At 42.1% G+C, this 27,386-nt stretch overlaps 2 protein-coding genes across 19 annotated transcripts in view; both read left to right on the top strand.

Annotated features, from left to right (window-relative positions):
• The window catches only part of FOXN2 (forkhead box N2), a 96,672-nt gene extending 86,295 nt beyond the window's left edge, over positions 1 to 10,377 (top strand). For all 14 annotated transcript variants that reach the window (XM_042826242.1, XM_042826232.1, XM_042826223.1 and 11 more), the window contains 2 exons: positions 5,264 to 5,332; positions 5,771 to 10,377. In XM_042826242.1, the coding sequence (XP_042682176.1) occupies positions 5,264 to 5,332; positions 5,771 to 6,288 (587 nt within the window). In that variant the 3' untranslated portion in view covers positions 6,289 to 10,377. The remainder of the gene's footprint in view (positions 1 to 5,263; positions 5,333 to 5,770) is intronic.
• An 8,386-nt stretch (positions 10,378 to 18,763) lies between these two features.
• The window catches only part of PPP1R21 (protein phosphatase 1 regulatory subunit 21), a 28,593-nt gene continuing 19,970 nt past the window's right edge, over positions 18,764 to 27,386 (top strand). For 2 of the 5 annotated variants that reach the window (XM_042813592.1, XM_042813622.1), the window contains exons 1-7: positions 18,764 to 18,846; positions 21,677 to 21,745; positions 22,131 to 22,277; positions 23,401 to 23,502; positions 24,153 to 24,317; positions 24,413 to 24,471; positions 26,858 to 26,952. In XM_042813592.1, the coding sequence (XP_042669526.1) occupies positions 18,787 to 18,846; positions 21,677 to 21,745; positions 22,131 to 22,277; positions 23,401 to 23,502; positions 24,153 to 24,317; positions 24,413 to 24,471; positions 26,858 to 26,952 (697 nt within the window). In that variant the 5' untranslated portion in view covers positions 18,764 to 18,786. Of the gene's footprint in view, positions 18,847 to 19,504; positions 21,016 to 21,415; positions 21,434 to 21,504; positions 21,594 to 21,676; positions 21,746 to 22,130; positions 22,278 to 23,400; positions 23,503 to 24,152; positions 24,318 to 24,412; positions 24,472 to 26,857; positions 26,953 to 27,386 lie in introns of those variants that run through there. The other 3 variants (XM_042813601.1, XM_042813615.1, XM_042813608.1) reach the window with 3 other exon arrangements.

The following is a 27,386-nucleotide window of genomic DNA, read 5'->3' on the forward strand; positions in this document are numbered from 1 at the left end:
TATAGGCCTTTTCTGGAGGGTCTGCTAGGTTACAAAAGAACACAAAACTCATTTAATAGAATGCATGCTTATTATATTAGTGACGTGTGTATTAAGCATAAATCTATAAGATTGGTTTCAAACTGTAAAAGAAGTCTTGTTATTTTCCAGCAAAGCATTTAGCAGACACATCAAATATAACCTACTTTAAGACTGAGTAGTTCTGTAGAAAACCAGTTTGGAAGCTCTGCATCTCTACACTGGGGACTGTCTGTCAGTTTGAGGTTTTTATTGGTTACCACAAAACTGAGACAGAAAGGCAGCAAATTTTTGTTGTATGTGGTATGTAGCCACAGTAGTGCCTAAAAGTTGGGTGTTTGGTATAGGTGGCTGGGCAGTAACTACAAGGGAATGAGGAACGAGTCAGAAGAGTGCTGCACAGATGGCACTTCACCCATTTGCTAAAAAAATTAAGCACAAGTTGATATTGTTGCCAGTGTAGCTGTGTAGAAATATCTAAACTTGCTGATGAACAGAATAGATGTATGATATCTGTTTAGTTAAGGCATCACCTTAAAAAATGCAAAATGTTCCCTTTAGTCCTCAGAAGAAAAGAACAGAATGGGTTTAACAAACTGACTTGACACGTAGTTCTTGATTCCTCAGTACCTGTGCTGCTCTGTAACCAAGTTTATGCCTGTGTGTTCGCAACTGCACAAGTCATGCAGGAGGTATAGGAAGAAACCACAACAGTTGCATCCACAACTGCAAGAGTTTACGTTGTCTAGTTATTATTTTAACCACTGTCACCAAAGCTTGGGACAGGAAGGTTGGATTGGACTGAGTTGTGCTGGGGATATGACTGTGGAAAGCAATCTGTCTGGATGGCTGGGCTCAGCAGAGTCATGCCGGATGGAACTCAACCCATTTGGTGGCTAGTCACTACCAGCATTCCCCAGGGCTCTGGCTTGGAGCTAGTTTTGTTTAATATTTTTATCAGCAGTCTGGTTGAGGGGATTGAGTGTAGGCTCAAAGAAGAGTGCCCTGGCAAGCAGCCTGGCAGAAAGGGACCTGGGGATGCTGGTTAATGGTGGCTGAACGTGAGCCAGCAGTGTCCCCGGGTGGGCAAGAAGGCCAGTGGTTCCTGACCTGCATCAGGAATACCATGGCCAGCAGGACAAGGGAAGTGACCTTCACTCTGAACTTAACTGGTGAGGCCTCACTTTAGAGTACTGTGTTTGGTTTGGACCTCTCACTATAAGACTCTGAGTTGCACATTCAGAAAAAAGCAACCAAGCAGGTGAGGGAACTGGAAAACAAAACGTGTGAGGAGTGGCTGAGGGAATTGGAGCAGTTTAGTTTGGAGAAGAGAAGGTTGAGGGGAGAGCTCATTGCCCTCTACACCTGCCTGAAAGGAGGTTGTGGCAAGATGGGGGTCAGTCTCTTCTCTCAAGTGGCAAGTGATAGGATTGAGGCAATGGCCTCAAGTTGTGCCAGGGGAGGTTTAGGTTGAACAATAGAAATAATTTCTTTGCCTAAAGGATAGTTTTTACCTAAAGGATAGTCAAGCACTGGAACAGGCTGCCCAAGTAAAGTGCTGGAGTCCCTGTCTGTGGAGGTGCTTAACAGATGTGAGGACGTGGCATGAAGGCACATAGTTTAGTGATGGGACTCAGTAGGTTAGGCTGATGGTTGGGCTTGGTGATTTTGAAGATTTTCTCCAAGCTAAATGGATCCTATGATGATTCTATGATCTCTTCTGGCCATAGCTAGAACTCCATAGTACAATCCATTTCCCCATCTATCACATTAAGTGCAGGTGACTGCAGATGTCTGAAGGATGTTCCATGACATGCCCACCCCTCTTGGTTGCCTGTGCAGTAGGCAGCACTAGGACTTGAGGTGATGTAGCATTGTTCAGTACAGTCTTTCTTGGCAGCTGCAGAATTGCACCCCTTGTCACAGCCACACCAGCAGCAGCATGCAAGCTAAGTAGGGGATGTCCATGTAGCCACTTTTGCAGCACAGACAAAACCAAAGGAGGCTGCTCCTAAGAAGGAATGAGTTGTTTTTTAGTGTGGACACCTGCAGGTGAAGGTGCCTTGCTGAAGCTTTGGGAGGAGCAGCTTCCTGCTGAAATATGGTTTGAAGCAGAACTCAGGGCTGTGTGTAATTTACATCTGTAACTAGCTGGTGTGCTCACCTCTGCATCCCTTGGGTTGTTTTACTGTTTATTTTCAGGGAATTCTTGCTGAATGCAGTGTTGCTGTCTTCCTGATATCCTCTTCCTCAGCCCGCTGGTATCTACCTACTCTTATAGATTTTAAAGGTTTGAGGAGTTGGCCATGCTTTCACTCTCCATGAGGAAGAACAGCACACCAGAATAAGATTTAAAAAAAAAAAAAAAAAAAAAGAAAAAAAAAAAAAAGGTGAATTTAAGATGGAAATCTGTTTTTCACTGATAGACAAATGCAAATAGAAGTAGCAACAGCTGCTGGGCAGGAGATGATTACTTCATTTTCCCATATGTGCTTGTACAGTTTTCCTTGTTTTACAACATTGTATTGCTCCTTCGCACCAGAAAGGAGCTAGGCAGCATACTGGGATATCACCACATTTCTTTAGAAGCAGGTCTTCTACCTCACTAATAAAGATAAATCCACTGACGGTTTGTCCTCGTCAAAATAAAGTGCTGGAGTGCTGGGAGGTGAATCGTGCTCAAATGTTAAACAGCTGATTCCAAGAAAAAGTGTGTGTTGGTTAATTTGTTGTTGTGTTGTTGTTAGAGCTCTTTCAGAAGGATAATAAAATGCCATCAACAAAGCAGGGCTGCAGCAACAGGACGCCCAGTTCTGCTGAGGTGAGAGGCTGCTTTTAGTCTTCAGCCACAAAGCAGAAGCACTGCTTGGGCAGCAGAGCCAAGGCTTTAAAGGCAGAGCCTGTCCCACAGGTGATAGTGACCACATTGATGTAGGGGTTCTGGCTGTGCTTTGGTGGTAAGGAAGCACCCTGTTCTGCTGCAGAGCTGGTGGATGTCCCCTGCTTGCTTTCATGCAGTACCGAAGGAGGAATGTGTTTGCTTGAGCAGGCCTAGGATGCTCAGGGCTCTACACAGCATACAAGAGGTCTCTCTCAGTGATTTTGCTGGTGAGTCCGAAGACAGATTTGAGAAATAATTGCTCAAGCAGAGTAATTGCCAGAGAAGCCAAGACATTATGATGGTGACGAGGAGCACTGGTAATTCTTCAAGATGAATGAAGTTGCTGCACAACTCCCTCCTTTTTCTTTGGGGGTGCTAGCATGCAGAATGTATAGTGCAGTCAGCGTGACCAGGGAGGTGATTGACCCTCTGTATTCAGCTCTGGTGAGACCACACCACAAGCATTGTGTTTGGTTTTGGGCCCCTCACTACAAGAAGGCCCTGAGGCCCTGGAGTGTCCTCAAAAAAGGGCAACAAAACCGTGAAGGGTCTGGAGCACAAGTCTGATGGGGGCGCAGCTGAGGGAACTGGGAGTGTTCAGTCTGGGGAGCAGGATGCTCAGGGGAAACCTTACCACTCTCTACAACTGTCTGAAAGAAGATTGTGGCAAGGCTGGGATCAGCCTCTGCTCCCAGGAAACTAGTGAGAGATGATGGCCTTGAATTGTGCCAGGGAAGTTTTGGGTTGGATATTAGGAAACACTTTTTCTCCGAAAGAGCAGTGATGCAGTGGCACAGGCTGCTCAAAGAGGTGGTGAAGTCAAAGTCCCTGGAGGTGTTCAAGAACTGTGGGGATGTGGCAATGAGGGATAGGGATTGGTGAGCATGGTGGGAGCGGGTTGGGGTTGGATGTGATGATCTTAGAGATCTTTTCCAGCCTTAATAATTCTGTGATTCAGAAACACCACTTGCAGGTTGTAGTGTTTCATTAGTGCCTCCCATTACTTGTCAGTGTGTCAGGGTGGTGTTTCTGTACCAACACTGTTTGTTGGAAGGAGTCTGATGGCAGGCAAGGAGTCAGACTATCTCATTGTCTGATTATGGAAAGTGAAAGAAAGTAACTGTTGAAGATTTTACTTCTTTTTGTCAGTTGCACCATAAATGGTGAATTATGACTTGTCAGTTCAGTTGCTCCGTTACTGCTAAATCAGAGATAAAAACATCTTGCAAGTGCAGTGGAACAAGACCTTTAAGTATATTGATTTTAAAATGATAGAAAATAATGGGGAAGGTGTATGTCTTACAACCTGTGTTGGAAGCAGCAGCTCATTCACTTTCTGTGTTAATAAAAGCCAACATGGTGTTCTTCAAGTTTCCCATTGAGTGGAGTGAGGCTATCAAAAGCTGTGTAGGGTAAGGAAATCAAATTGGCAATTCTGCAGTCTCCCTCCCAAAATTCAGTCCTACTGAAGTTTGGTAACACAGCTAATGCATGTAGTGGAGTGGGGGATGGACTGCAAATGGGATTGCTGATGTTTCACTTCAGCAGCAGCTGAGCAGGATGCAGAGACCACTTAATGCTGGCACTTTCCAGGATGTTGTCTTCCAGCCCCACTTCTCTGCTTGTAATCCATTCAGTGCAGCAAAGGACAGCATCTTACAAGTAGTTTGTCACCATAACTAAATCACTGCTGTTCATCTGAATCTTTTTCAATTGCCTATTTCTTATGCATATCTCTGTATCTTCTAGATGGAGCAGTTCTGTTCTTTTTCCCTTTTTGTCTTCTCTATTTGCTCCATTTTACATGTTCCTAGTGTGAAAAATCCTGTGAAGAGGGCACTTTGTGCTGAGGTAATAGGAAGCAGAAAATGTGTGCTGAATTAGTGCTGTGTTTAACAGCATTCTCCAGTCTTGTGCGTTCATTCAGAGGATGAGGGTATGAAGCTGACTAGGTGCCCTGTTTTGCCATACGCGTTATCTTTCTTTATCAACAAGTGGCTTTTGTTTGTAATATCATCATCTTGAGCATCTGATTAATGTTGCTGTTTCTTGGCTTCAGATGTGGTTATGTGAATTCAGTTAAGTAAGAATTCAGCAAGAGTTTAGCATTAGTAGAGTTATCATATTTGAGATACATGGCCATTCTGTAGCCACGTTGCTCATACAGTGCCACTCTGGATCACTGTGCCTTAATTTTTTTTTACCATATTAGAATCATGCTGGGTCTGAATCCTGACACATTTTTTTGTTGTTCTTCATAGTAGACCAATGTCTGCAGATATATTTTTATTTTTCATGTGTTCTAAAGACCTAATTTTGTCAGTCCTTCCCAAGTTGTAACATTTTGCTGCTTTTCCTTTGCAGAATCTGATATTGATGCTGCTACTGCGATGATGCTGTTGAATACTTCAATTGAACAAGGGATGCTAGACTGTAAGCATAAGCCATTTTACTGGTTTTTCCTTTACCTTGTGGCTAAATGTTTTCTTTAAAGTGGTGGATCTCACCAGTAGTAAGAAGAGTCAAGAAGCAAATCTGTTTTATCATTCTTTCTGCTAGCGTTAGAGAACCACCTTTTCTTTTTTCCTTTTTTTTTTTTTTGTGCAAAGTTCTTCCCTTGCCCTTTCTGTACTAGATGCTAAGAAGATTCCCTTAACTACTTCTCTGTGTCTCCATCTTTTATCTGTGATTAGCTGAAGACCATTGTCTTCTGTGGACGGCAGGAAATGTGCACAAGAAATTCTAGCTCTCTGCTAGTGCTAGCTTCCAGCTTATTCTTTGCACTCAGCAGCCAAAGCATGGGTTTTTTCAAAAGTGATTGAGTTTATGCTTACTGAATATATGCTTACCGATGGAATTAATTTTTAATAGGTGAGAAACCTCAGTCTCTGAAGACACCTAAGAAGAGGAGTTATGGCAGTGCGTTTAATCCTTCCAGTTCCATAAACTTGCGAGAAAATGATTCTGCAGCCACCAATATTGATCCGAAGGAGGATCATAATTACAGTGCTAGCAGTTTGGGCTCGCAGCGTTGTGCATCTAGGTCCAGTGTGTCTTCCTTGTCCTCTGTTGATGAGGTGTATGAATTTATCTCCAAGAACAGCCATGCTGGAAGTGATGGCAGTGAAGGATTTCACAGTGAAGTGGATACAGACGTTGACTATGAAGACGATCCTCTTGGAGACAGTGGCTATGCATCACAACCTTGTGTAGATACCTCTGAGAAAAGTCAGCCTAGCAACAAAGCGCTGAAGGAGTTGTGTCAAGAAATTGATGAGGAGCTGAAAGAAGCAGCGGGGTCCCTGCTCCACCTTGCTGGCATCCAAACGTGCTTGGGTTCCTTAATAAGTACTGCAAAGACCCACAGTCACAAGCAAAGGAAAAAATAGTATGTTTGTCAATGTTGAATATATACATATATTTTTTTTAATTGTGGCAATACTCTTCTACTTTTACCCTTCACAAGGGAGATCAAAGCCATAAGAGGACTCATTGCTTTTTTATTTTTGGCACTAACTGTAATTTAGCCATTTATTTTTAAATCACTGCCTAAAAAGAAAAAAAAAATAATCAGATTAGAAGAGATGCATGACTTGTGAAAACCTGAAAGCATACTTCTTAATGATCACTTTTTTTCCTTCTTTTTTTCCTTTTTTTTTAATAGTTTTTCTGCTTTTTTCCAGAGTTGTTTGCTCAGATGCATGTTATGGTTCATGTTGACATCTCTGCTGGCGTCATCTGCAGATGTGAATTTTGCCCTAAGGGCTCTGACTTCCATGTAAAGATTTAGAAAGGAGGAGAAAAAAGAAAAGGAAAGAAAGAAGGAAAAAAAGAAATGTTCTGGCCTGAATTACCTCCTCCCATGTGCTCCTCTCTGCTCTTCTAACTCTTCAGTGGAAATGCTGCAGAGGTAGCTCCCAGTGGCTGCAGTTTTCAGCCCATCCAGTACGGCGTCTGAAAATTGCACCACTGCAGGAGGTGCTCTCAGCAAGCTGTAGGTAGGGGTAGAGGGAAGGAGTACAGCCCTCCCAGGCAGAGTGGACAAGGGGCAGCTGAGGTGGGTGCCACCCTCTGCTTTATTTTTCTTTCCTGCTTGTACCCTCACTGCCAGCCTGCTGTCTGCAGGTCAGGTTCCTGAACCTGTTGGTTGTTTTGTTGTTGTTTTTTCCATCTTAAGACATAATGTCCTGGGGGGCAGAGGCTAGGGATCATTTTGTTACAGATGTGCACACATCTTGGGTGTAGCCTACAGTGAAAGCTGCTTTCCAAGCTTGATGTCCTCTTATCACTGCCACTGTTGAACATGTAGTAGAATCGTACAACTGTGGAATATCTTGAGGTGGAAGGGAAAAATAGGGATCACTGAGTCCAACTCCAGGCTCCACGTACCACCACCCGATAATCAGACCACGTGTCTGAGAGCATGAGCAGAAGTTCTGCTGCTGTCCCACTGCCACATCTGCTGCCTTGCTCCCCAGTGGAAGAGATGGACTCAGAATAAAGAACAGCAGCTCGTGCTGTTAAATTGGAAGTAAGGTAGAGGTTTTAGGTGGTTCGGTCATGAATGACCGCTGACAAGAGAAATTTCACCCCCAACCTGAAACAAAGCCAAATAGCTTCCTTTTGAATTACTGAACACAGAAAAGCAATTTGTGTTTTCTGGCTGTCCGTACTCTATTTCCCAGATCAGCGTGCCTTCTGTTCTGTGAATCCTTTAGACCTGCCACGTACAGTGCATCTAACAAGCAAGGCGAGCCTTTGCCCGTTGGATGTCTGTAGTAGCTCTCTGTTTTGGGAAGGAATTCCTTCACAATTCATTTTTGCAATAAAAGAATCTGTAGAGTTCCCACACATCATTTGGCCAAAAAAAAAAATTAATAAAAATTAGTGTTACAGTGAATTTCTTCCTCTTTAATTTATATAAGTGATGGTTTCTGATCTTTGATTTATTGTTTTATTTTTTAAAGAAGAAAGGTTTTCTGCCCAAAAATGGGTACTCAGTGCTGTTAGAGTGGGTTTTAACTGTGCTGTAACAATAAGGATGCCTTAAGTATGTTTCAGAATCTTAGACAATATAAGCGGTCATCTTTCGTGTTTCTGAAGGGCAGTGTGATGTGCCATAAAGTTTTCAGCTAACACGTTGTTGTTTCCAGCAGTTCTTGGGCAAAGCTGAGTAAGAATTAGAAGTAGGAAACCAGCATCCACTGTTTCGGTGGTTGAAAACGGTGCTGGGTTCAGCCAAAAGGTAACCATCCTTAGTGGAATGAATGCTTTTCTGGCCCTTTGGAGGCCTTTTAGAGATCATTTTTTTTTCTTATTTGTCAATCTTTTCATGAGTACTGCCATAAACGTCTACTTTAAATATGAATACAGCCATGCTGCTGAGGGTCTGTTGCTCTAAGGGCCTGGTTCAGTGCCTCTTAAAGACAATAGTGGTGCTCCCACTGATTTCATGGCTGTAGGATCAAGCCTGAAATATCTGAGGTTCTTTTGTAGCATGTTTTGGAATTCAAAGCCAATTTTCTTTTTAAAGCACAAACACTAGAAAATGTCTTTTTTTTTTTTTTTTTCCCAATCACTTCTGTTTTAAGAATGAATTGTTTTATTTCTTGAAAGGGAAGAACTCTGCTGCATTCCTACTTCGTGTTAACACCCATTAGTCTACACCTGTAACAGGACAATGTTTGTACAGATGTGTATGTCTTCTGGATATCACAAGTGGTGCGTTAGCCAATAGATCTGATATTGGATGTTACTGATGAATAGCGGGGAGAAATTGGTTATTTGAAAGAAAGTTGCAGATAAATGCAGTGGTTCTTAGGATTTTTGGAAGTGCAGATGTGAATGCTCAGCGGAATTACTTTTTGCTCGTAGTTTGCTTTGGCGTTTTGACTGAATACTGCAAAGGGCAGAGTCTGCATCAATGCAGAAAATGAGGATTCACCTACAGAGAGATGCTGTTAGCAGTCAGGAGTTTTGCTCGGTGCCGTGACGTCAGTGGGGTGCTGTTGAAGAAGGGTGCCATACGGCTCATGCTGGAGTTGGTTGCAACTCTTCTCTGGCTTCCAAGGAAAGCCAGATCAATGTCCGGTCACTTGGGAAAACGTGCCAATATCAGCTCCATGGCTGGGTTTGATTCTGAGCTTCTTTTGGCCTTGGATAAAACCTGAGGGGGTTAATACTTAACTAGGAGCATGGCTGTGCCATGGCTCACCCTGAAGCAGGTGATCGTGTGGGACTGGGAAGCTACCAGTGCATTTAATGACCATATGCAACAAGCAATAAACCTGTGCTGGTGAGCAGCTAACAGTGAAAGCTGCATCCATCCTCACAGCTCTCAGCAGGAGAGAACTGAAGGTCAGAATAGTTGCGGTTCCTTTCGCTTCCATAGCTAGAATGGGGTTTGGGTTTGTTTGCCACCTGAGTTAAAGACCCTGGTGTATATAGTATAAATGGAGTATAATTAAAAGTTATTTTGACTGTTGGTGGGTTGGTTTTCTTTAGTGACATATGTAAAATGTTCATGCCAATGGTTGACTCAAATATACTTTAACAGCAGTTAAAAGGCAACAGAAGTATTAATGAACCACCTTCATTCCTTTAAACACAGTGGAGAAGTGCACAGGACTGGTGTGGAAGGGAGGCTGCTCTGCTTTTGGGTGAATTGTGATGTGGATGCTGTACAAACCTGTGCTGGTCTTTCAGACCCAGATACTAAATTATTGCTTTTGTGAAACTTGCCTCAAATGTTTTAAGATCCAATTTTAAAATGGAGGTCGCCTAGTTTGCAGCTTCTCATTAGGCTGAAAAGGAAAAGCTTTGGTTAAAGCAAACTACGCTCACACGTGTTAATAACAGTGTAGTCAAAATATTTATTGGAAAGAAGACATAGAATATTTTAAATGTTGCACCTGCCATTCTATCTTAAAGCACATTCTTCACAACTAACTGCCAGTGCCATTACCAAGTCTGTTTTATAAGTGTACATTTCTTCAAACTAAAAAGTGCATAATTAAAAGTATTATGTTGCTGCCATATAGTGATATAAAACATTTTATAATTGCCAATTCATTGTAACTATTATTTATTTAAAAGTGAATTGTAAGAATGCTTTCTGATCAAATGAACCAGAGTTGTTTTTAAAATGTTCCCTCTTGCTTGTTTCTGATGTAGCATAAGCAGTGTCCTTGGGTTTGGTTAGGATAATTTTGCCTGTAGGTGACCAATTCTAACCCTCTTTCCTCCACTTTAGTCCTTTACCCGTTTTAAAGAATATTTACAGAAGTTTAGTTTTTTGTATGCTAATCTCTGTTAATTAAAATGTTTATAAAGTTTATTTTTACCAAAGAGATGCAATTCATTATGACAAAATATTGCAGAATAAACTTTGTTTTATAACATTTGTGACTTTTCTGCCCACATTTTTCATTCAGATGATCAAAGGGGCTTTTATAAAATAAATGGCATTGCAAAACAAAGTGCTGCGTTCTCTCTTTATCTACAGGTGGTGGTATCAGTCCCAAAGGGTGCTTGGAGAGTCCCCTGCTTTCCTTTAAATCTGCTCCACAAGAGTGGGTTGGATTGGAAAAAAAAGCCAAAAGCAAATGTAATTGGCTGTAGGTCTCTGCTTGGTTAAGAATGTTGCATGCACGTGGAAGTAATCTGTATGGTAACACATAGGAGGATCTGTTTGCAGGCAAGTTCATCCATAACTGGCTGTAATATTTGAAGTATATTCTATTAATGCTGGAACTTAATGAAACTCAAGGAATGTTCTGACATTTTGGAAACTGCTGGAATGCTACTGCACATCTTCTGTCCTTATGTGAGACATCTCACCTTGCTATTTTGCTTTTTGGTTTTAAAAAAAAAAAAAAAAAAAAACAAACTTGGTTTTCTGATGATTATCTATGATTATTTTGTTCTTTATCTGTGTTGCTGCAGTTAAGCTGCTTGTATAGCACTTAGAGATCAGCAACACAGTATAGGATGGATAATTGTAAGAGCATATCCCTGGATAAAGCTTCATAGTTCTCACTTGATGCTCTTTCAGTGTTTCCTTTTAGCTGTGGTCAACAGGGTCTATGTTGCATCTTTATCCATAAGGCCTTATGGAAGGCATACTGGTAGCAGCACCCTCCTCCAGCAGCAGGAGCAAAATGCTCCCATCCCTTCTCCACCTGTCTCAGCTTGCACCCTGCCAATGGGACAGATCTGCTGCTTGGATGAGCACATGTGCATGAACTCCTCCCAGTGCCTGGGGAGCAGAGCAGTCAGGAGGTGGGAGCAGAACTGTGTAAGTATTCACTTCAGTGTAGTTCATAGAGAAATTACTTTTCTTGGACAAAATCACAGCTAAGAATCACATATTAATGACATCCAGTTTTCATTCACAGTCCTGTTGTTAAATGTCAGAAAGCATTTTCCTCTGTGACAACTTTGCTGGGAATTGTCTTCTGTGTGGAGCTGCAGCTCCTGGAACAAAGCATTCACCAAAGCAATTACCCAGGTATGCCACTTGGATATTAAGAACACTTGTTCAGGAATGACTTCTTAGATTGGATTTATTTTTGACAATGCTTGTCGAAATTTGACGCAGAATATGCTGATACTTTCTTAGATGTTGAGTTTCTGTATACCTGTATGTGTTCTTAATTTGAGTGGGGTGTGTGTGTGTGTGTGTGTGTGTGTGTGTAGCAGCGAATATCTGGCACACTTTGTGATAACCGCATGGGAGTACCAGTAAAAGTCCAACGAAGTTGTTGTGAGCACTCCCTAGTGTATCTGGATGTAGAAACTCCTGTTTTGAGCTGTGAGTTGTTCTTGCATCTGAGATAAGACAGCAGTATCAGCTGTGCTTGAAGTTTTCAGTCTTCAGATGGAGTGGGTTTCTCGTTCTCCCTGTTCTTCAAGCAGGCTCTCCTGAAAGCTTCCTGCTCTCGCAGCTACAGCCCGTTTCCTGCTAACATAATTAGCTATCCCCTGCCAGTGTTTGTCTAAAGAGCTTCGTTAAACATGAGTGCTTATTTTCTCATTGCCTCAGTACAAAAGCAATCATTCCCCTCCTTAGGCTCTTGAGCTACTAAACAAACCAAGATCATTTGCTTTCCGTTTGGAAGACATGATCTGCATTTCTTGTAGCCACCCTTCTGGTTCTTTCAGCTCAGTCCTGGTTTGCATTCAGCGTGCTGACACACGCTGGTAAGATCTATGGATGCTCCTCAGGAATGCCAGTGCTTTCTGCAAGCTGGCCTCAGAGCTTTCTGGCCTCAGCACCTCTGCTCCTATGAGATGCCACATTTGGTGTCACCGTACTTTGAGTTGTCAGAATGACCTTCAACCAAGTACTTGTGAGCTCTTTCAGCATCTGCAGAAGAACAGTTGACTTTTATTAAAGCTGCAATGTTCAGCTGAGCTTTGCTTATACGATGGTTGTCATAATCTCCATTTCTATTGATTCTTGACTGCCCAAGACCTAACAGGCAGCACAATCAGTTGGACTGGATGCACCATTTTTGCATTCATTCCTAAAAAAGTGGTGGTGATTCATTACTTGGGCATTTTCTTGCCTATGGACTCAGGTTGGACCCTACCAGCCCAACCTCAGAAGCAACACATTTTTTATTTCATTAAATCAGTATTTTGGTATTTCCTCACTAAGATCCAGCAGGTTCTTAGCTTTAGAAGCTCACATGAAATCAGCAAACCAGATTTTTCAGTCATTTTCTGGAAGGATGCATTTTCCTTTCTCTGAGCTTTGTGCATGTGTTTTTTGAGCTGCTGGTGGAGGATTCCATGCTCCATATGCACAGCCTGACCTCCACAAATTACAGGCATTTTATCTTTCTTTTCTTTTGGCTGTGAGTAATTGGAAAAGATTAAAAGTCCACCTGTTGTGTTGGACTATGGCACGCTTGCCAGAACAACTTGCTGTCTCCATGGGGTCCGTGAGCCCTTCCCTGAGGCAGGTACTGTGTTGGTAGAGCAGAGCCCTTTCAAAAGAAAAGCCAGATGTTTCTTTAAGCCTCTCAGTGGCTACACAGCTATTGTACTGAATGTGATGGTGCTACAAGCTACCTTAAAAAAAATATTGCCGCCGTGCTTCATGATGTCACCTTGACCCAATCATAACCCACTTCTGTGAGCGCAGTGCTGACTCCCCAGAGAAGCATCATGGAGTGACAGCAGCATCCCATGCAGCCGTCGCTAAGCAACAGGATTCAGCTTTCAGCAGGATCTAATTTTAAAGTATTTAACCCTAGATCTGTCAAGGCTCATTATTTCCGATGTGGTTGTTAATCCCTACTTGTTGGTGTCCAACGAATTGCAGCTTTGGAAATACTCTGATTCTCGTGGTGCAGAATTTTACGTGCAGCACCTAGAGCCAGGCAGATCTTGATCCAAAATTTATTTTAGTGCTGATCTGTGCACAGAAATTGTGGGTGCAGTTGGAAGTGGAAAACTGTGCGCTGTCCTTCTGTGACTCTGCCTTTCTTTGCTAGCTTGCTCCTCTCTAAGGAATACTATTTTTCAAATGAATGAATGCTTACAGGTGGAAAGGTGCCAAGAACACTTTGGCTTTCATTTTTAGCAGTGTTATGTGTGCTGGATTTCACCGAGGTCCAGAAGCCTGTCGTCTTCTCTAAAGCCATTCCAGCACACTGCTGGCATTTTGAAATGGTGGACGGTTGTTTTTTTTCACTCTTTTTCTAGCTGTGAAGCTTAAAAGATTACAAAGAATATTTACAGATCACTAAGAAGTGCCAATGAATATATATTTAAAACACCTTGCTGCATTTTATTGCTGTCTAAAGGGTAGAACCCTGGAAGCCTACTCTCATATTTTACAAAAAATGAACTTATTTCTGACTGTGTCACTCCTTGATTCATTAATACATGTCTCCTTAAAGTGCTCTCCAGTTTGCTGCTTGCTTCTTTAAGGCACGAGGTATTTCACTCAGCTGCTAAAATGCTGCTTCTGTTGCATAGTATCATAACCACAAAAGGAAGGGAAAACACTGAAGAAAATGCACGCAAAAAATGTTAGTAAAATGCAAACAAAAACAACTGGAACAATCATTTTTTAAAATGTGAATATTGCCTATCTCAGCTTTGTGAACTCCACTAAGATTCTTCTTCCTCCTGTTGTTAGGATTCAGACCCGACGTGGCTGTGCCTTCCGTGCTGCTGCTCCTTTCCAGTCCATGCTAATACACAAAGACAATTCTGCTTCTGCCCACAGCCCCTTTTCCAGCAGTTGGTGTGATCACAACGCCCCTCTGCTTTCAGTTCTTCTGGGGATCCCCTCTTCTGGTTCTTCAGGTCCGTGTTTCCCATCTCTGCCTGGATGTTTGAATAACCACTTATGGCTCTCTCCTTGGGCTGTTGCAGTGGGGAACCATGTCCCCTTCTTTTCCTCATTCTTTTTCCACAATAGTTTTTTTATGCATTTCGCTCATGCTGAAAGTCTAAACTATTTTTGGTGGTGACACTTCAAGTCCTTGTAAACAGGAACAGTTCTGATTAAAATGCTCCCTGAATGACCAGCAAATCCACCGGATCTCTCTCTCTCCTCTCTGCAATGTTGGGAAAACAAAAGCAGAGCCCTGCCACCTTTACTGCAGATACAGCTCCTGCTTTGCTGCTGTCACTCACGTAGGTTAGTTGGAGCTGTTTTCAGTGGCTTGCAGGTCTCTGTCCACACCTTATGTACAAGAAAAAGTGTTTACTTCTCACTTTAAAATCTCCGTAATCCTCAGCTCTTTTATCTTTTTCTATGAAATTGGTTAATTTGGCTCATTGAAAATAAGACACACTGTCTGCAATTTTTTTCTCCTGTGAAAGTGCAACACTGGAATGTGAGTGCAGCAGGACTGCTTTGGGTCAACGTTTTCCCCCAAAAGAAGAAAAGCAGGAACTGAGATTGTAGAATATGAGTAGCCCTCCAACAAAAGATGGTAGAGTGAGGGAAGAGGTGGCGTTTGCCTGGATGAGACAAAATTCCACTTTGAGAAAAATGGAAGCAAACCATTCTCAGCTGTTGCAGAGTTCTGGGGTTAAGTGGAGCAAAAGTCACTATGGCTGTTCTTTTTTTGGTGAAGATACCCAAGTCACTGCTGTTGCACCATGGGCTGGTATGGGCTGTGCTGCAGTGGAACCAAGCCCCAAGGAGAAGAGTTTGGAGCATGTGAAGAGAACTGCCATGAGCTGCAGTCAGCCCTGAACTATCACAGGCACCCTGCTTGCTCAGTTGTTCTGTACTCTTGTTCTCAGTCATTTCTCTCTGCGCAAAGGCACCGCTCCTGTGGTCATACACACACCCTATAAATGATTCAAGCTACTTATCCTATGGGCTGGGGAGGGGCACGAGAGGCAGAGGCTTGTTTTCATTTCTATTTTTAAATGCTACGGAAACCCTGAAATTATGATAGTGAAGACTACAGATAATGAAACTGTTCTGTGAAGTGCTTTTCTGTTTGTCACACTTCTTTGAGTGCTTGGCTTTCTTATATTTTATCAGAATAATCAGATTTTGAGCAAGGTGAAAGGTTGCCTATAACAAAAGGCTCACTACAGAGTCATGGTGAGAAATAACGAGTGCACATTGTGAGCACATATCCTGCTGTTCATACTAGCCGTTGCTAAGATAACAGAAACAAAACACCAGTTTAGGGTGTTTGCAGCTTCTGAGGATGTGGTTTATGCATTTCTTGTGATAGTTGAAGACTGAAGATGGCTTCTTTCCAAAAGGTTTTGAAATTTTTCCAGACCTTAGAAACCCTTTTGTTGTGAAGACTTGAAAGCATGCAAGCGATGACAATGAAGTTTATTTTTCACAAAGCACAGAAAACATCCTGGGTGACTGAAAATACATTCGTTGTTTATTTCTCTATATGCACTTATTTACAGGATAAGCAATCTGATTAAGCAGATAGATAGAGGCAAAAGCACTGTTGAGCAAGGAGTGGAGGATAAATGAGCCTGAAAATGGAACATATCCTAACAATCACTGTAATTCCTAAATAAATTCTCCATCTTGAGGCACCGCCTAGAATTCAGCACCCATTGTACTAGCTGCTGGGTGCAGATGTGAAAAAAGGACAACCTGTGATCCACTGTATATCCTTGGCTCTTTATTCACCCCAGTGAGAGCCAACAAGACAAGCACAAATGCTATATGACCCTTGTAAGGGATTATTTTGTTCAACATGCTTCAGCTTGCTTCAAGTTTTGCTGTGGTAATGTGTTCTTTTTTTCATGTGGGTGGACTTGCAGAAGACAATATTTTGGGGGTTCTTTGGAAACCGCAACACGCTACTTGGCATTCTACCCAGTCGACCTTTCTTGCTCTGATGTTATGATGACAGAGTCAATCTTACACAATTACACACCGGATCACTGGCTACGCTGCACTGCAGCAGCATGTGCTGTGCACCTCCCCAGTGCAGTGGTTGGACAGCCCTGCTTTCTGAAGAAGGCAGATATTAAGAAAGTGCCTGAGTGGAAACAGCACAACAAAGAAGTTTTTCAGAGCTGTAAGAAGGGGAAATAGCATTGCAAATAATTGCAATGACAAAATCAAAAGGATAAATCTGACAATCTGCTAAGAGAAAGTAAAAAAATAAACTTTCTTTTACATACATGGTTGAGGAACTTTGACTTGACCTTTTTACCAAGTACCACCACAGAACAGTGATAAATTACACTATATGCTGCTAGCACTATTCTCATGCATGATCTATGAGAAGCTGATTAGGAGACGTTGCATTTTTGAAATACACGAGGCCAGCCTGGTGCTCAAAATGCATTGAAGTAGACCTGTTTCTGATGAGCCTAAAAACCTCAAGTCAGCTCTCAGCCTTACAGCCTTTCAGCAGTAAGACCACCTATCTTTTGATCCACTCAATCTGCTCGTGTTATAAGAAACTGGTATTACCTCCTATGATAAAGACCCTATATGACAGAACGTATGTTTGGATCTTGCTATTCTACATGGATGCAGTCGATAAAGTCCATGTTCCCCCACCAATCAGTCACTGCAGCAGTCAGTGGGGAAGCAATTCACTCAGCTACAGCTACACACCCTATGTCCATCAGCTCTCTTTCCCAGCTTTCTGCTGTGAAACCTCTCTGTCAGCATTCACTGCATCAGTCGTAAAGAGAAAATTCTATCACAAAAGCATCTTTGAACTCATCACAAAATGGGAGTGCCACATTTTGCAACATATGCTCAAAGCATTTCAATCTAACATTTCATGAAAGATACATCCTAGAAAATCAAACCTGAAAATACAGGCTTAGCATTAGTTGTAAAGGTTTTCAATAATTCACCAGTATAACATTTACCACACTGAGCTGTTAAAAGATGTGCCATGTGAAGCGGGCTGTGATTAACCCCTGTATGCTGAATAGCAATTGCAGTGTGCTTCCAAGTACTTTGTTAGGAACTTCAGTAAGGAATACAAAATGGAGTAGTAGTGTAATATGAGTCTACTATTAAATGTTAGAGATTATTTACTCCTGTAAAGCCATTTGAGCTCTTGTGGTCAGTCAGAACAGCAGCAAATCACTGGGGTGAATAGTGATGTCTTTTGCTTTTGCCCTCTTTTAGACTTCCTAAAAACATGCAGTCTCTGTTCGTGGCAATACAGATCAGCGACATGTCCTCCAACACACGGATTCCTGCGGAGATACAAACATATTTACTAAGCTGAGTGCCATGCCCTATTCAGTGCTTGACAACACTGCTCCTGTGATGAGAAAAACAGCAGCACACACCATCACAGCTTCAAGGCTGAAGAGAAGGACCCATTGTGGGCGACTACTTCCCTCTAAAAGGAAGCAAATAGAAAAGAAGGTATGAAAATGGTCACTTAGCACTGCTAGCACTGCCTACTGCTGAAGGACTATGAAGACACCACATTAGAATTCAGTGGAAAATAATGATTCCATTGAAATTACACAAAAATAATGAATTGCTTTTACATGTCCATCCTTAACTAGGCAGCCCTTCACCTGCACATCACCAGGCGCTCACAGCACGCTGGTGTAGCACCATTTTTTGCCTTACTATTTCTTTTCCTTGCACACCTGTCCTCAGGCATTTTCGAAAACAGAACTCTTTACGAGAGAGATGTCTGGCATAACTAAGTGCACTGGCTGCGATGCAGAGCGCCGATGGCGTACACGCATCTCAACAAACGCCAAATGTGAGGATAAACGCGGCTCTGAAACAAAGGGACCCGCGAGGTGGCACAGAAGGGCTCCGGGGAATCACAGGCTGCCAAGACTGAAAATGGACCCTGAGACCGCGGGCTGCGAGCAAACTGCTCGCACTGCAGCAGTTGGCCACCCTTCCCTTCTCAGCGCCTGACCCACAGGATGACCCAAGCGCCAGGTAGATCCAACAGCCCGGACAGGCACACTGGCAGGCGGCCGTCGGCTCGTGCCCGGGGCTCCCCCTAGCGCCAGCCGTGCCTTAGCCGGACCGCCGCCCCACCCGGGCGAGCGGCAGCGCTGCAGCGCCCCGCACCGGGCTACGCCAAAATGGCGCCCGCGCCGCCTCAAGGCCCCCGCCCGACCTCCCGCGCTCGCATTGCGCAGGGCCCGGCGGCCGTTGCTATGACAACGGCGACCGCTGGGACCGCCTCCCCGGGGTCGCGCGACCCAACCCGCCTTCCCGCCCGCCTCCGTGCCGCCATCTTGGAAATTGCGTCAAGATGGTGGCGCCGGCGACTTAAGCTCCGCCCTCAGCCCTCGCGGGAACGAGGCGGTGTGGTGACGTCATCGCGCCGCCGCCGCACGAACCCGGAAGTGCGTCTTTCTCTGGTGGGCGTGCGGGGTCGGCGGCTGCGTTAGCGCCGGTGCGGCCGTGCCGGGGCGGGGGGATGGCGGCCACCGCGGAGCTGCAGGGGAAGTACCAGAAGCTGGCTCAGGAATACTCCAAGGTATCGGGAGCCTTTCCGCGAGCATTCCAGCCGCTTCCCTCGCGGCCGCTGCTTGCCGCCGCCTAACGGCTGCTCCTGTGGGGGGCCGGGGGCCCTTCCTCGCGCAGCCCCGGTGCTGCCCGGCGCTCTCCCGCCGGCTACTGCTTGTGCGGGTCGAGGTGACGGGGGTGCCGAAGATCGCCTGTTTGTGAGGAGAGGGCAGGCTGGGGTGTGGGTTTGCAGACGCGGGCGGAGCGCGGTGGTGCCGCCTGCCGGCTGGTCAAACCTCAGGGAGGAGAGGTGGCATCGTCTGCAAAGCATGTATGGGACAAGCAGGTGGTTCTGCAGCGCTGAGGAGGCGAGCTGAGTCGTGCTTTCCCTTGGCTTTTCACTTCGTAGTCAGGTGTGAGGCTTAGCCGTCTTCTTGAGTGTGTGTCTGTGCTGCTCTTACCTGCAGCTGAGTTTGCTCAGACTGGTGGATGTGGATGTCAGGGGCAGTCGGGGTGCTCACAGGGGTGTTGCAGCCTCTTGGCGATGAGGATGCTTGACTTCACATCTGTCCTACCCCTGTTCCCATCCTTCTGCAGCTGTCTGAGGTGACTGACTGCTTCTTGTTTCTTATGCTGCTTGCAGAAGTGTTCGCAAAGTCCCTGGATAAAGTGTTTTTTTTTTTTTCCAGTGCATTTGAAATGATTTCCTGGATGGTGGGAGTTGTGGTTAATCCAAAGCTCTTCTCTTTGTTTGTTCACTGAAAAGAAGATGAAACTTTGGTTTTGAATATCAGAGTTTTTCTACAACATTGAGAAAGAAAGTCAGCACTTAATTTTCATATGTCTCTACATCAAAAGGAGCTTGGTACAAGACACTGACTGCATTTGACACTTTTCTCAAGATTACAGAATAACACATTAAATACTATTCTTGGAACTGCTGTAAATGACTGTACTGAGTCTAAATTATTCACAGATAGATATGTGTTTCTTAAACTCACCTTGTGGGAACACTTAAGGAAACTGAACTGATTTTAGGGTTTTGTCTGTCACAACTGTTGTCTGTTCATATTTCTTGTTGCTTTCTAAAGTGGTTCTGCTGTACCTTGGACATTAAATATGGCTCGGGATAAGGTAACTGAGGGACTTTGCTGCTTAATTCCTTTGCTGTGTGGACCTTCTGACTGTAGCTTTGGAATATTTCAGCTACTGGATCCACTCTCTTCTAAAATCGCATTGTCCAGAAGTGTTCTTTTAACTTTGTCTTGCAGCTGTCAGCCTGCAATGTTCCACTGGATCTCTGTGGGAACTATTTTTTTTTTTATTCCTGTTCCTTTTTTTGCTGAACAGCCCCAGAACGCTGTGGGATCACCTTTCCAAGTAACTCATTTCATGCAAGTAATCAGTTGGAGAGTTGGTGGCTTATTGTGTGCAGGTGGAAAAGGAGAGTAGGTCTGTAAAGCTATGTGTCTGTTCTCAGATTACGGTGTGAAAGCCAGGGAATGGGGCAGACAAGAGCTCAATAGATTCACAAAGTGATAAGAGAAGTATCTGACAAAGGATAATTTTCCCTCTCTGTTCAGAGCAGTCCAGAAGAAGGATCTGTGTTCTCAAACTTTTCTTCCCTTTGAGTTACAGCTTCTTGCTCTCTCACACAGCCCTAATTGAAGCAGTAGTTGGAGAGCTTTCAATCTGTGACAGCCTTTGGTGGATTGCACTTCAGCGTAGTTAACTTGATGCAGCACAGTTGAGCGAGTTCATTCTGTTTCATTTCTGCATCTCACATGTTGCTGCCTTAGTGGCTGTGTCAGAAAGAGGAATTGAAAGCTACTGCAGTGCTTCTTCTTGCTGGGACACCTTGTGCTTGGAAGTCTCTGGTGCTCTTGCGAGTTTCTTTTCTTACCTTTGTGATGCCCTAGCAACACAATGGGAATACTGAAGGGTGAAAGCCTGTGTTTAGTGATGTCAATTGGGTTTTGACCTTCTGAAGTATATTCAGTCATCAGAGAAGGTGTGCTGTTGCTGATTCACATTGAATCTTGCCTTATATGCTTCTGCCAGAGGTGTTCCCAAGGACTATACAAACCCCTTCAATTTGTATCTGTAACAGCTGGACTAAAACATATCAAATGAATACAATCTACCATTGAAGAAAGAAACCAGGATTCAAGCAATCATCAAGAAATGGGAAGCTGATGCTGTTGGTATCCTTACTGCCACAGGGTAGAGGTACTCCGTGAAGTGACTGGGAAAGAGTCTTCTTGAGTGTTATATTTCACCTCAGTGATTTGTAGCTCAGATTTGTAAACTTCATAAGAAAGTCTGAGAGGACTTCTTGTATGCTTTGTTATATTTTCTTCAGCTGTTTGTTGAGCTGATCTCTGGATTATTTGCTGCTACGTATGGTAATATGTATTTTTCCTTAAAGTATAGCTTAGCTCTTCTTGAAAGAGATTTTAACTGTTTATTCTGAGCTTCTCTTAATGTCATAGACAGCTATGGGGAGAAGAAGGAAGAGGCAGAAGTAGCAATGAATCCAAGCAAGGATTGTGACTTTTCCTTAGCTGTTTACAGTTCTTGAAACCTTAATTGTATCTTAGTAACTAATCTTCATGATAGTAAGTATTTTATTCTATTTGACTCAGGAATTTCAGTTGGTAAAATAACATCGTGTTTCTTGTCAGTTCAGGATACAAATTTGGTGCAACTTTTCTGCCTGGAACTACCTTCTTGAACAGAATGCTGTAAGAAGCGTGCACATCTAGTGCTGTCATGAGAGTATATGATGTTTTATGCACATTCTAGTGAGAGGCTTTTGTTTGGTTGTCCTGCATAGTTAGTGGCATCTCTTTATTTTTCAGCTTCGAGCTCAGAACCAAGTACTGAAAAAGGGGGTTGTGGATGAGCAAGCAAACTCTGCATCTCTGAAGGTAATATCCAAAAACTGCTCATGTCAAATGTATTCAGCTGTGGCAAAATAGGAGAATGGAAGGTTTTTTGAACTTGGCATTATGAAGAGAAAAATAAAGATATTAGCTTAGTAAGAACTTCTGTTCTGTGGCTGCTGTGTTCATTGGTCTCTGCAGGTGCTGGTATTGTGAAAGCGGAAGGTTGCTTCTCAATGGTTAATTTGTAGAATTAAATATCTACTTGAGAATGATCTGCAGGCAGCTAAAGGAAGTAGAATGTTTTTTACTTGTCACGGTTCAAATATGAAAGAAAGACTATTTTTAATGAGTTCTTTTGATGCTTTTTTTATTAAAATAACGTGGTTTTTTTTTTTTTTTTTTTTAATTGGACTTCTTCATCACCAAGGAGCAACTGAAGATGAAGGACCAATCACTGAGAAAATTGCAACAAGAAATGGACAGCCTGACCTTTCGGAATCAGCAGCTTGCCAAACGGGTGGAGTTACTTCAAGATGAACTTTCGTTAAGTGAAACTAGGGGCAAGAAGAACAAGGTACGTGCTCATCTCTTTGGGTATCCCTCAAAATGTGCGATATCAGCTCTGAAGACTGATGCTGAAGAAGTCACTCAACTGATATGCTCATCTTCCTTTCCTTTCCCTGAACACCTTTGCATTGTTATCTGCTTGACTGAGAAGTGTAGTGCCTCTATTTGTGTTATTAACCACAGTGGACTCTTCAAAATGCAGTTTGGTCCTTTTCTTATTTCAAGTTATGTTGCCTACAGCTTCTCTAGACATTTCCAAATTTGGAAGGATCTCAGCCTGGCTTGAAGAGCTTTGTGAGCCATCACCACTGACTTTTTTTTTCCCTTTTGTATTCAACTGCCAGAATACCTAGTTCTGTTTTATTGTAAGGTGTCTTTATATTAAATGGAATGTATCTAAAAGGTAGTTTTACCTGTTGAGTCTCTCTGAGTATGTTCTATTGAATATAAGTGTACAAAATTCCATGTCATCCTTATGATTTTTGCTGATGGGGGATGAAGTAGATTGCATCTAGATCTATTTAGATTGTTTCTGATGGATGATTTGTGTCAGACTGCAGCCCTTTTAAAAAGAGGGGAACATATGCCTGTGTTTCAGGTGTCCTACTTCGTAGTCTTTGTGCTCTCCTGTGCTTCTTTGCACTATTTGATGGCAGAGTGTAGAGTGCTTCCTGTGGTTGTTCCTCATCTTTCATATGACCAGGCCAGCTTAAACATGGATGCTTGATGGGGGGAAATGTGCCTTATATGTAGATCCTGGAACTAAGGAAGCATAGACTTTAATGTTACTGACTGCTTGGAATCATGCGAGATTCAAGTAATGTCCTGAACCTGCTATAGAAGCCATTTCATGAGAGTGAATGTAAAGTCTGTGTAGAGGCTTCCTGAGTCGTCACTAAATGAGCATTCTACTTCAGTACAGTAAAAACAGCGTGAAGGAAAAAGTGCTGCTTTGAAGCTAATGCTGTGTGCAGTTCTGTGTGGTGTTAGAGGTGTTTGTTTCAGTGGAATGCATGTTCATGTGCTTCTGTTGGCAATCGGTGATTGCAGTGCATTTTCAGACACCTGAGATTGTGCTTTGGGATACCCCCACATACCTGGGGATGATGCATGCATCTGTTTTCCTTTAGAAAAGTGCAGAATCTTCATCTCAGTTGAGTCAAGAGCAGAAAAGTGTCTTCAATGAGGATCTTCAGAAGAAGATAGAAGAGAATGAACGACTGCATATACTTGTGAGTAAGATTTCGGTCTTTTTTTAGTTGATAAAACTAGTCACACAAACAATGATGAAGAGAGTAAAACAGCACCTAAAAATGTAGTGTGCTTAGGCATATCCTTGCATGCACAATAGTAGATTAGATCCGACTGTATTGCTTATAAATATTTTCCCCTGTCAAACAAGAAAGTATCTTGAACTTCAGGTTCTGAAGACCATGTGTGAAATTTCATATAATGATGTTTTTCTCACTTAAATTAGCTGTCACTAAAAGGTGAAAATCTACTGGAAGTACTCATGTGGCTCATATTGATTTGGAAACTTCTAGATTCACGTACAGTTTTGGAGCTGCTTTGAAGCTTCATGTATTTTCTGCAAATTGCCATCGTTGAGTCAAGAATACATTTCACTTTGTTTTAAAAATGTGAGCAGAAAACCTTGTGGTTCAAGTTTAATTTCTCAAAATTCCACCAGAAAGATTTTAAGTGTTTGATATTGCAGATCTTTTGGTAAGCAGAAAGTACTTGGATCCTGAATAGTTTTTTTCTGTAAAGAACAACGTAGAATTTCTGCTTGTACTTGTTTTGAAACTGAACGTCAGTGTAACTCAGAACTAGATTCTGCAGTGAATGAAACTTATGCAAGGTTCTTCTTTTCTTGCTGTAGTACTTTGAAGCAGATGAGCAGCATAAACGTTTAGAAGCAGAGCTGAGAACTAAACTGGAAGTTCTGGAAACTGATGCTGCCCAGCATCAAGCTGTAGTGGACAGCTTAACAAGGAAATACACAGATACCATTGAAAAGCTGCAGAATGATAAATCCAAGTTGGAAGTAAGGAGCTTTTCTGTTATGTGACGAGTTTAAAAAGTATTGAAATGTTTTGCTCTGTCAGTAATTACATTGTGAGATTATCTTCTTGCATAAAGATCAAGTCTCAGACACTAGAAAGAGAAGCTAAGGACTGTAGGCTTCGAACCGAAGAATGGTAAGTGTTCTTATTTAATATAACAACAACTTGCTTTGAAAGATTGACTTGATTACTTTTAAAGAGTGATAATGTTTAAAAAAAAAAAAATTGATAAATAGAAAATAAAAGGCAACAGCATATCATCAAGGTGGTGCAGGTTTGACCTCTTCATTCTGTGTGTGTCTAGACAAGCAGATCCAGAGCAGCACTTAATAAACGATTTTGTCTGCTGGAATGCTTTAGGTAGCTGTGAAGTAGATGAGTGCTTGTGATTGAACACTATCAACTGTAAAGGGGCTACTGAACTTGCATGAAACTAAGATAGGAGTTTTTAAAAGCTGCACATGAAGGTGGGGGGGAACAAACAACAACAACAAAAAGCCTCAGAAAAGTTATGTAAGATACCAAGGCAACCAACTATGGAGCTTTAAGAATTCCCTCTTGTTCTACCCACTTTCCCCCTCCGTTGCCTCCTGAACAGTAGCTTTTTTTTTTCAGGTAGAACATTCAGCTGGAATGTTTGGAGGTGGTTTTTTTTTGTTTTTTTTTTTTTTTTGGTGTTTTTTTGGCTCAAGGATTCTGTTGCTAGTTTAGAATAGTCTTACTGTATTGAAGACAAGTTGTAGAAAATGGGGAATTAAATTGCGGGCCAGGTCAAGTTAGGGTGTATTTCTCTGAAGTTTCTTATTGTGGTGCATTTAGAAAAAAGAATTGCCATGTGGATCCTTATTGAGATGGATAAAATGCACAGTAATGCTCAGTGGACAGATGAAAAACTTCCATGCAATAGTAATCTTGGAAGTGTATGTGTTATTTTGGCAGGTATAAGGATAGTTGAATTCTACGAACTCTGATTAAACAATCATTGTGAATTCACCTGTGAATGACTTTAAAAGATGATGAAAGCTGTGTATTACTGCAGCTTGTTTGCAGTTTTGGGGGATTATTTTAAGAGAAGTTGAAAAAAAAGAAGAGCATTATCCTAATCTACTTTTAATTTTAAACATATCTGTTGTGTCTGACTGGGTAATTAATGTTATTGTAAGAAATTGTCCCTACTCTTTATGAAGGGAGACTCATGAGAATAAAGCCTGATACTGAGTGATTTGAGCCATTATGTCCAGTGCTCAACAGATCATTATTTTAATATTCCTTCATGGAAGCACTGATCTTGTATTTTCCCCAGCTTTTTAGTGGAAGGGATCCATTTTCCTTTGAGATCCAAGCTTTGTCCTAGAAAGGCGAGGGATATAATACTTGACAGTGTGCATGCCTAGGAAATTAGAGGGCAAAATGTGAAGCAAAACTTACCAAGTAAATTATAAGCTATTCCTTTTTATTATAAGAGGGAAACATCTGTACTTCTGCAATCTGAGTTTTTCTGTCATGCTTAATGCTACCGTATTTCATATTATACAGTTTCTATGCAGTTTTGGGTCTGTTCTTCAATAAAGATCTGTGTTAATGTGCATGGGCTCCTTACTGGGTAGTTTCTCCATATATTGCTTGTCTATTTGGATTCTTGTCAGTCCTGATAAAATTCCATGTATTTCAATGTTTTATTGAAAGAAAAAGCAAACTATTGCTTTGACACCTTCCTCCTACCCTCCAATATATGTACAGGGGTTCTAGATGTCAAACTGGAAACAAAACATGAAGATTTTGAGGGCCTAAGCTGGGTAAGGTGTAGAATTTTGGTTTGGAAAAATAAACACTCAATAATCTTTGTATATAATGCTGGAGTAGTTTACTGTTCATCTCTATCCTAGAGATATTAACAGTCATAATAACTCAGATTTGCCTCTCTGTATGCAATCAGATTCAAGTGAAGCAGATCTAAGGAAAAATTGCTTCAGAATGTATCAGAACAATTTGCAAGATCTTGGGAGAACAAGTGCTGTGGTAAAAATGCTTAAATAGGGGGCTTTGAAAAGCTCTCAAGATACTTCTAATGATGATGTGGTGATTTACTGAATTGTCAGCATTTCACTGCTTGTATGTTGAAATACTGTATCAAGTATGTGTTAGCTAACATGGAGGCCCTTTTGCATTCCCATTCAAATTTCAGTAGGAAATAACATTTTTATACAACACGCAGTAACTGTGGGACTGGATAATAATGTGAAGATCAACTTTAACTTGAGAATGCAATTTGGGATCTACAGCGTTTTGTTGCATCTTTCAATGTGTTTGTTAATGATTAAAATACATTCACGTATTGTAAATGTGACACAAAGGAGAAGGGATGACTGTAACTCTCCTCTTCCTGACATCAGAGAGAGACGTGTCCTGCGCACTCAAGGGTTGCTTAGGGTGAGCTAAGCTGGTGGTGAAACAGGTTAACTTTTAAAGTTTTACAGTGTGTATGTGGTGCTTTTTTCTGTGTTTTTGTTCTGTTATTTAGTCAGCAGCAGTTAAAGAATCTTCAAGCAGCTTTGGGCAGTCGACTGGAAGAATCTCTATGCATAATCAATGAAAAAGTACCTTTTAATGACACAAGTACGTATTGCCTTGGTGTGTGTTTTTTAGCCCTCTTTACTATTAGGTGTTCATCTGGAGGAAATGCACTGTAAGAATTAAAATGCATTAGATGTAAGAAAAGTTGGGCATCTAAACAGGTACCTGGTGCTAGTTGTACTTTGTATTCCTAAAGGTCCCTTCCGACCCAAACCATTCTGTGATGACATTCATCTTTTTGTTTAGTGATCTTAAAGTATCAAGTGTTATGTATAGAATGAAAACTGAAACTTTAAAAGGCTTTTTAGTAACTTGCTGCTTGTGTTGCTTAGTGTTGACAGTATTGTGAAAGATGAAAGTTTCTCCACTTGTTCAGGTTTTCATTTGAAAGGGTGTTACTGTAGATTGTATTTAAAATCCTGTTAAACCAAAGATAAGCTAGTAGCAATGGAAATATATTGTTTAAGTAAGGATCT

This window comes from Centrocercus urophasianus, unplaced genomic scaffold (assembly GCF_019232065.1).
Source record: "Centrocercus urophasianus isolate 14NV4802_14NV808 unplaced genomic scaffold, USGS_Curo_1.0 seq_10, whole genome shotgun sequence".
Classification (NCBI taxonomy): domain Eukaryota; kingdom Metazoa; phylum Chordata; class Aves; order Galliformes; family Phasianidae; genus Centrocercus; species Centrocercus urophasianus.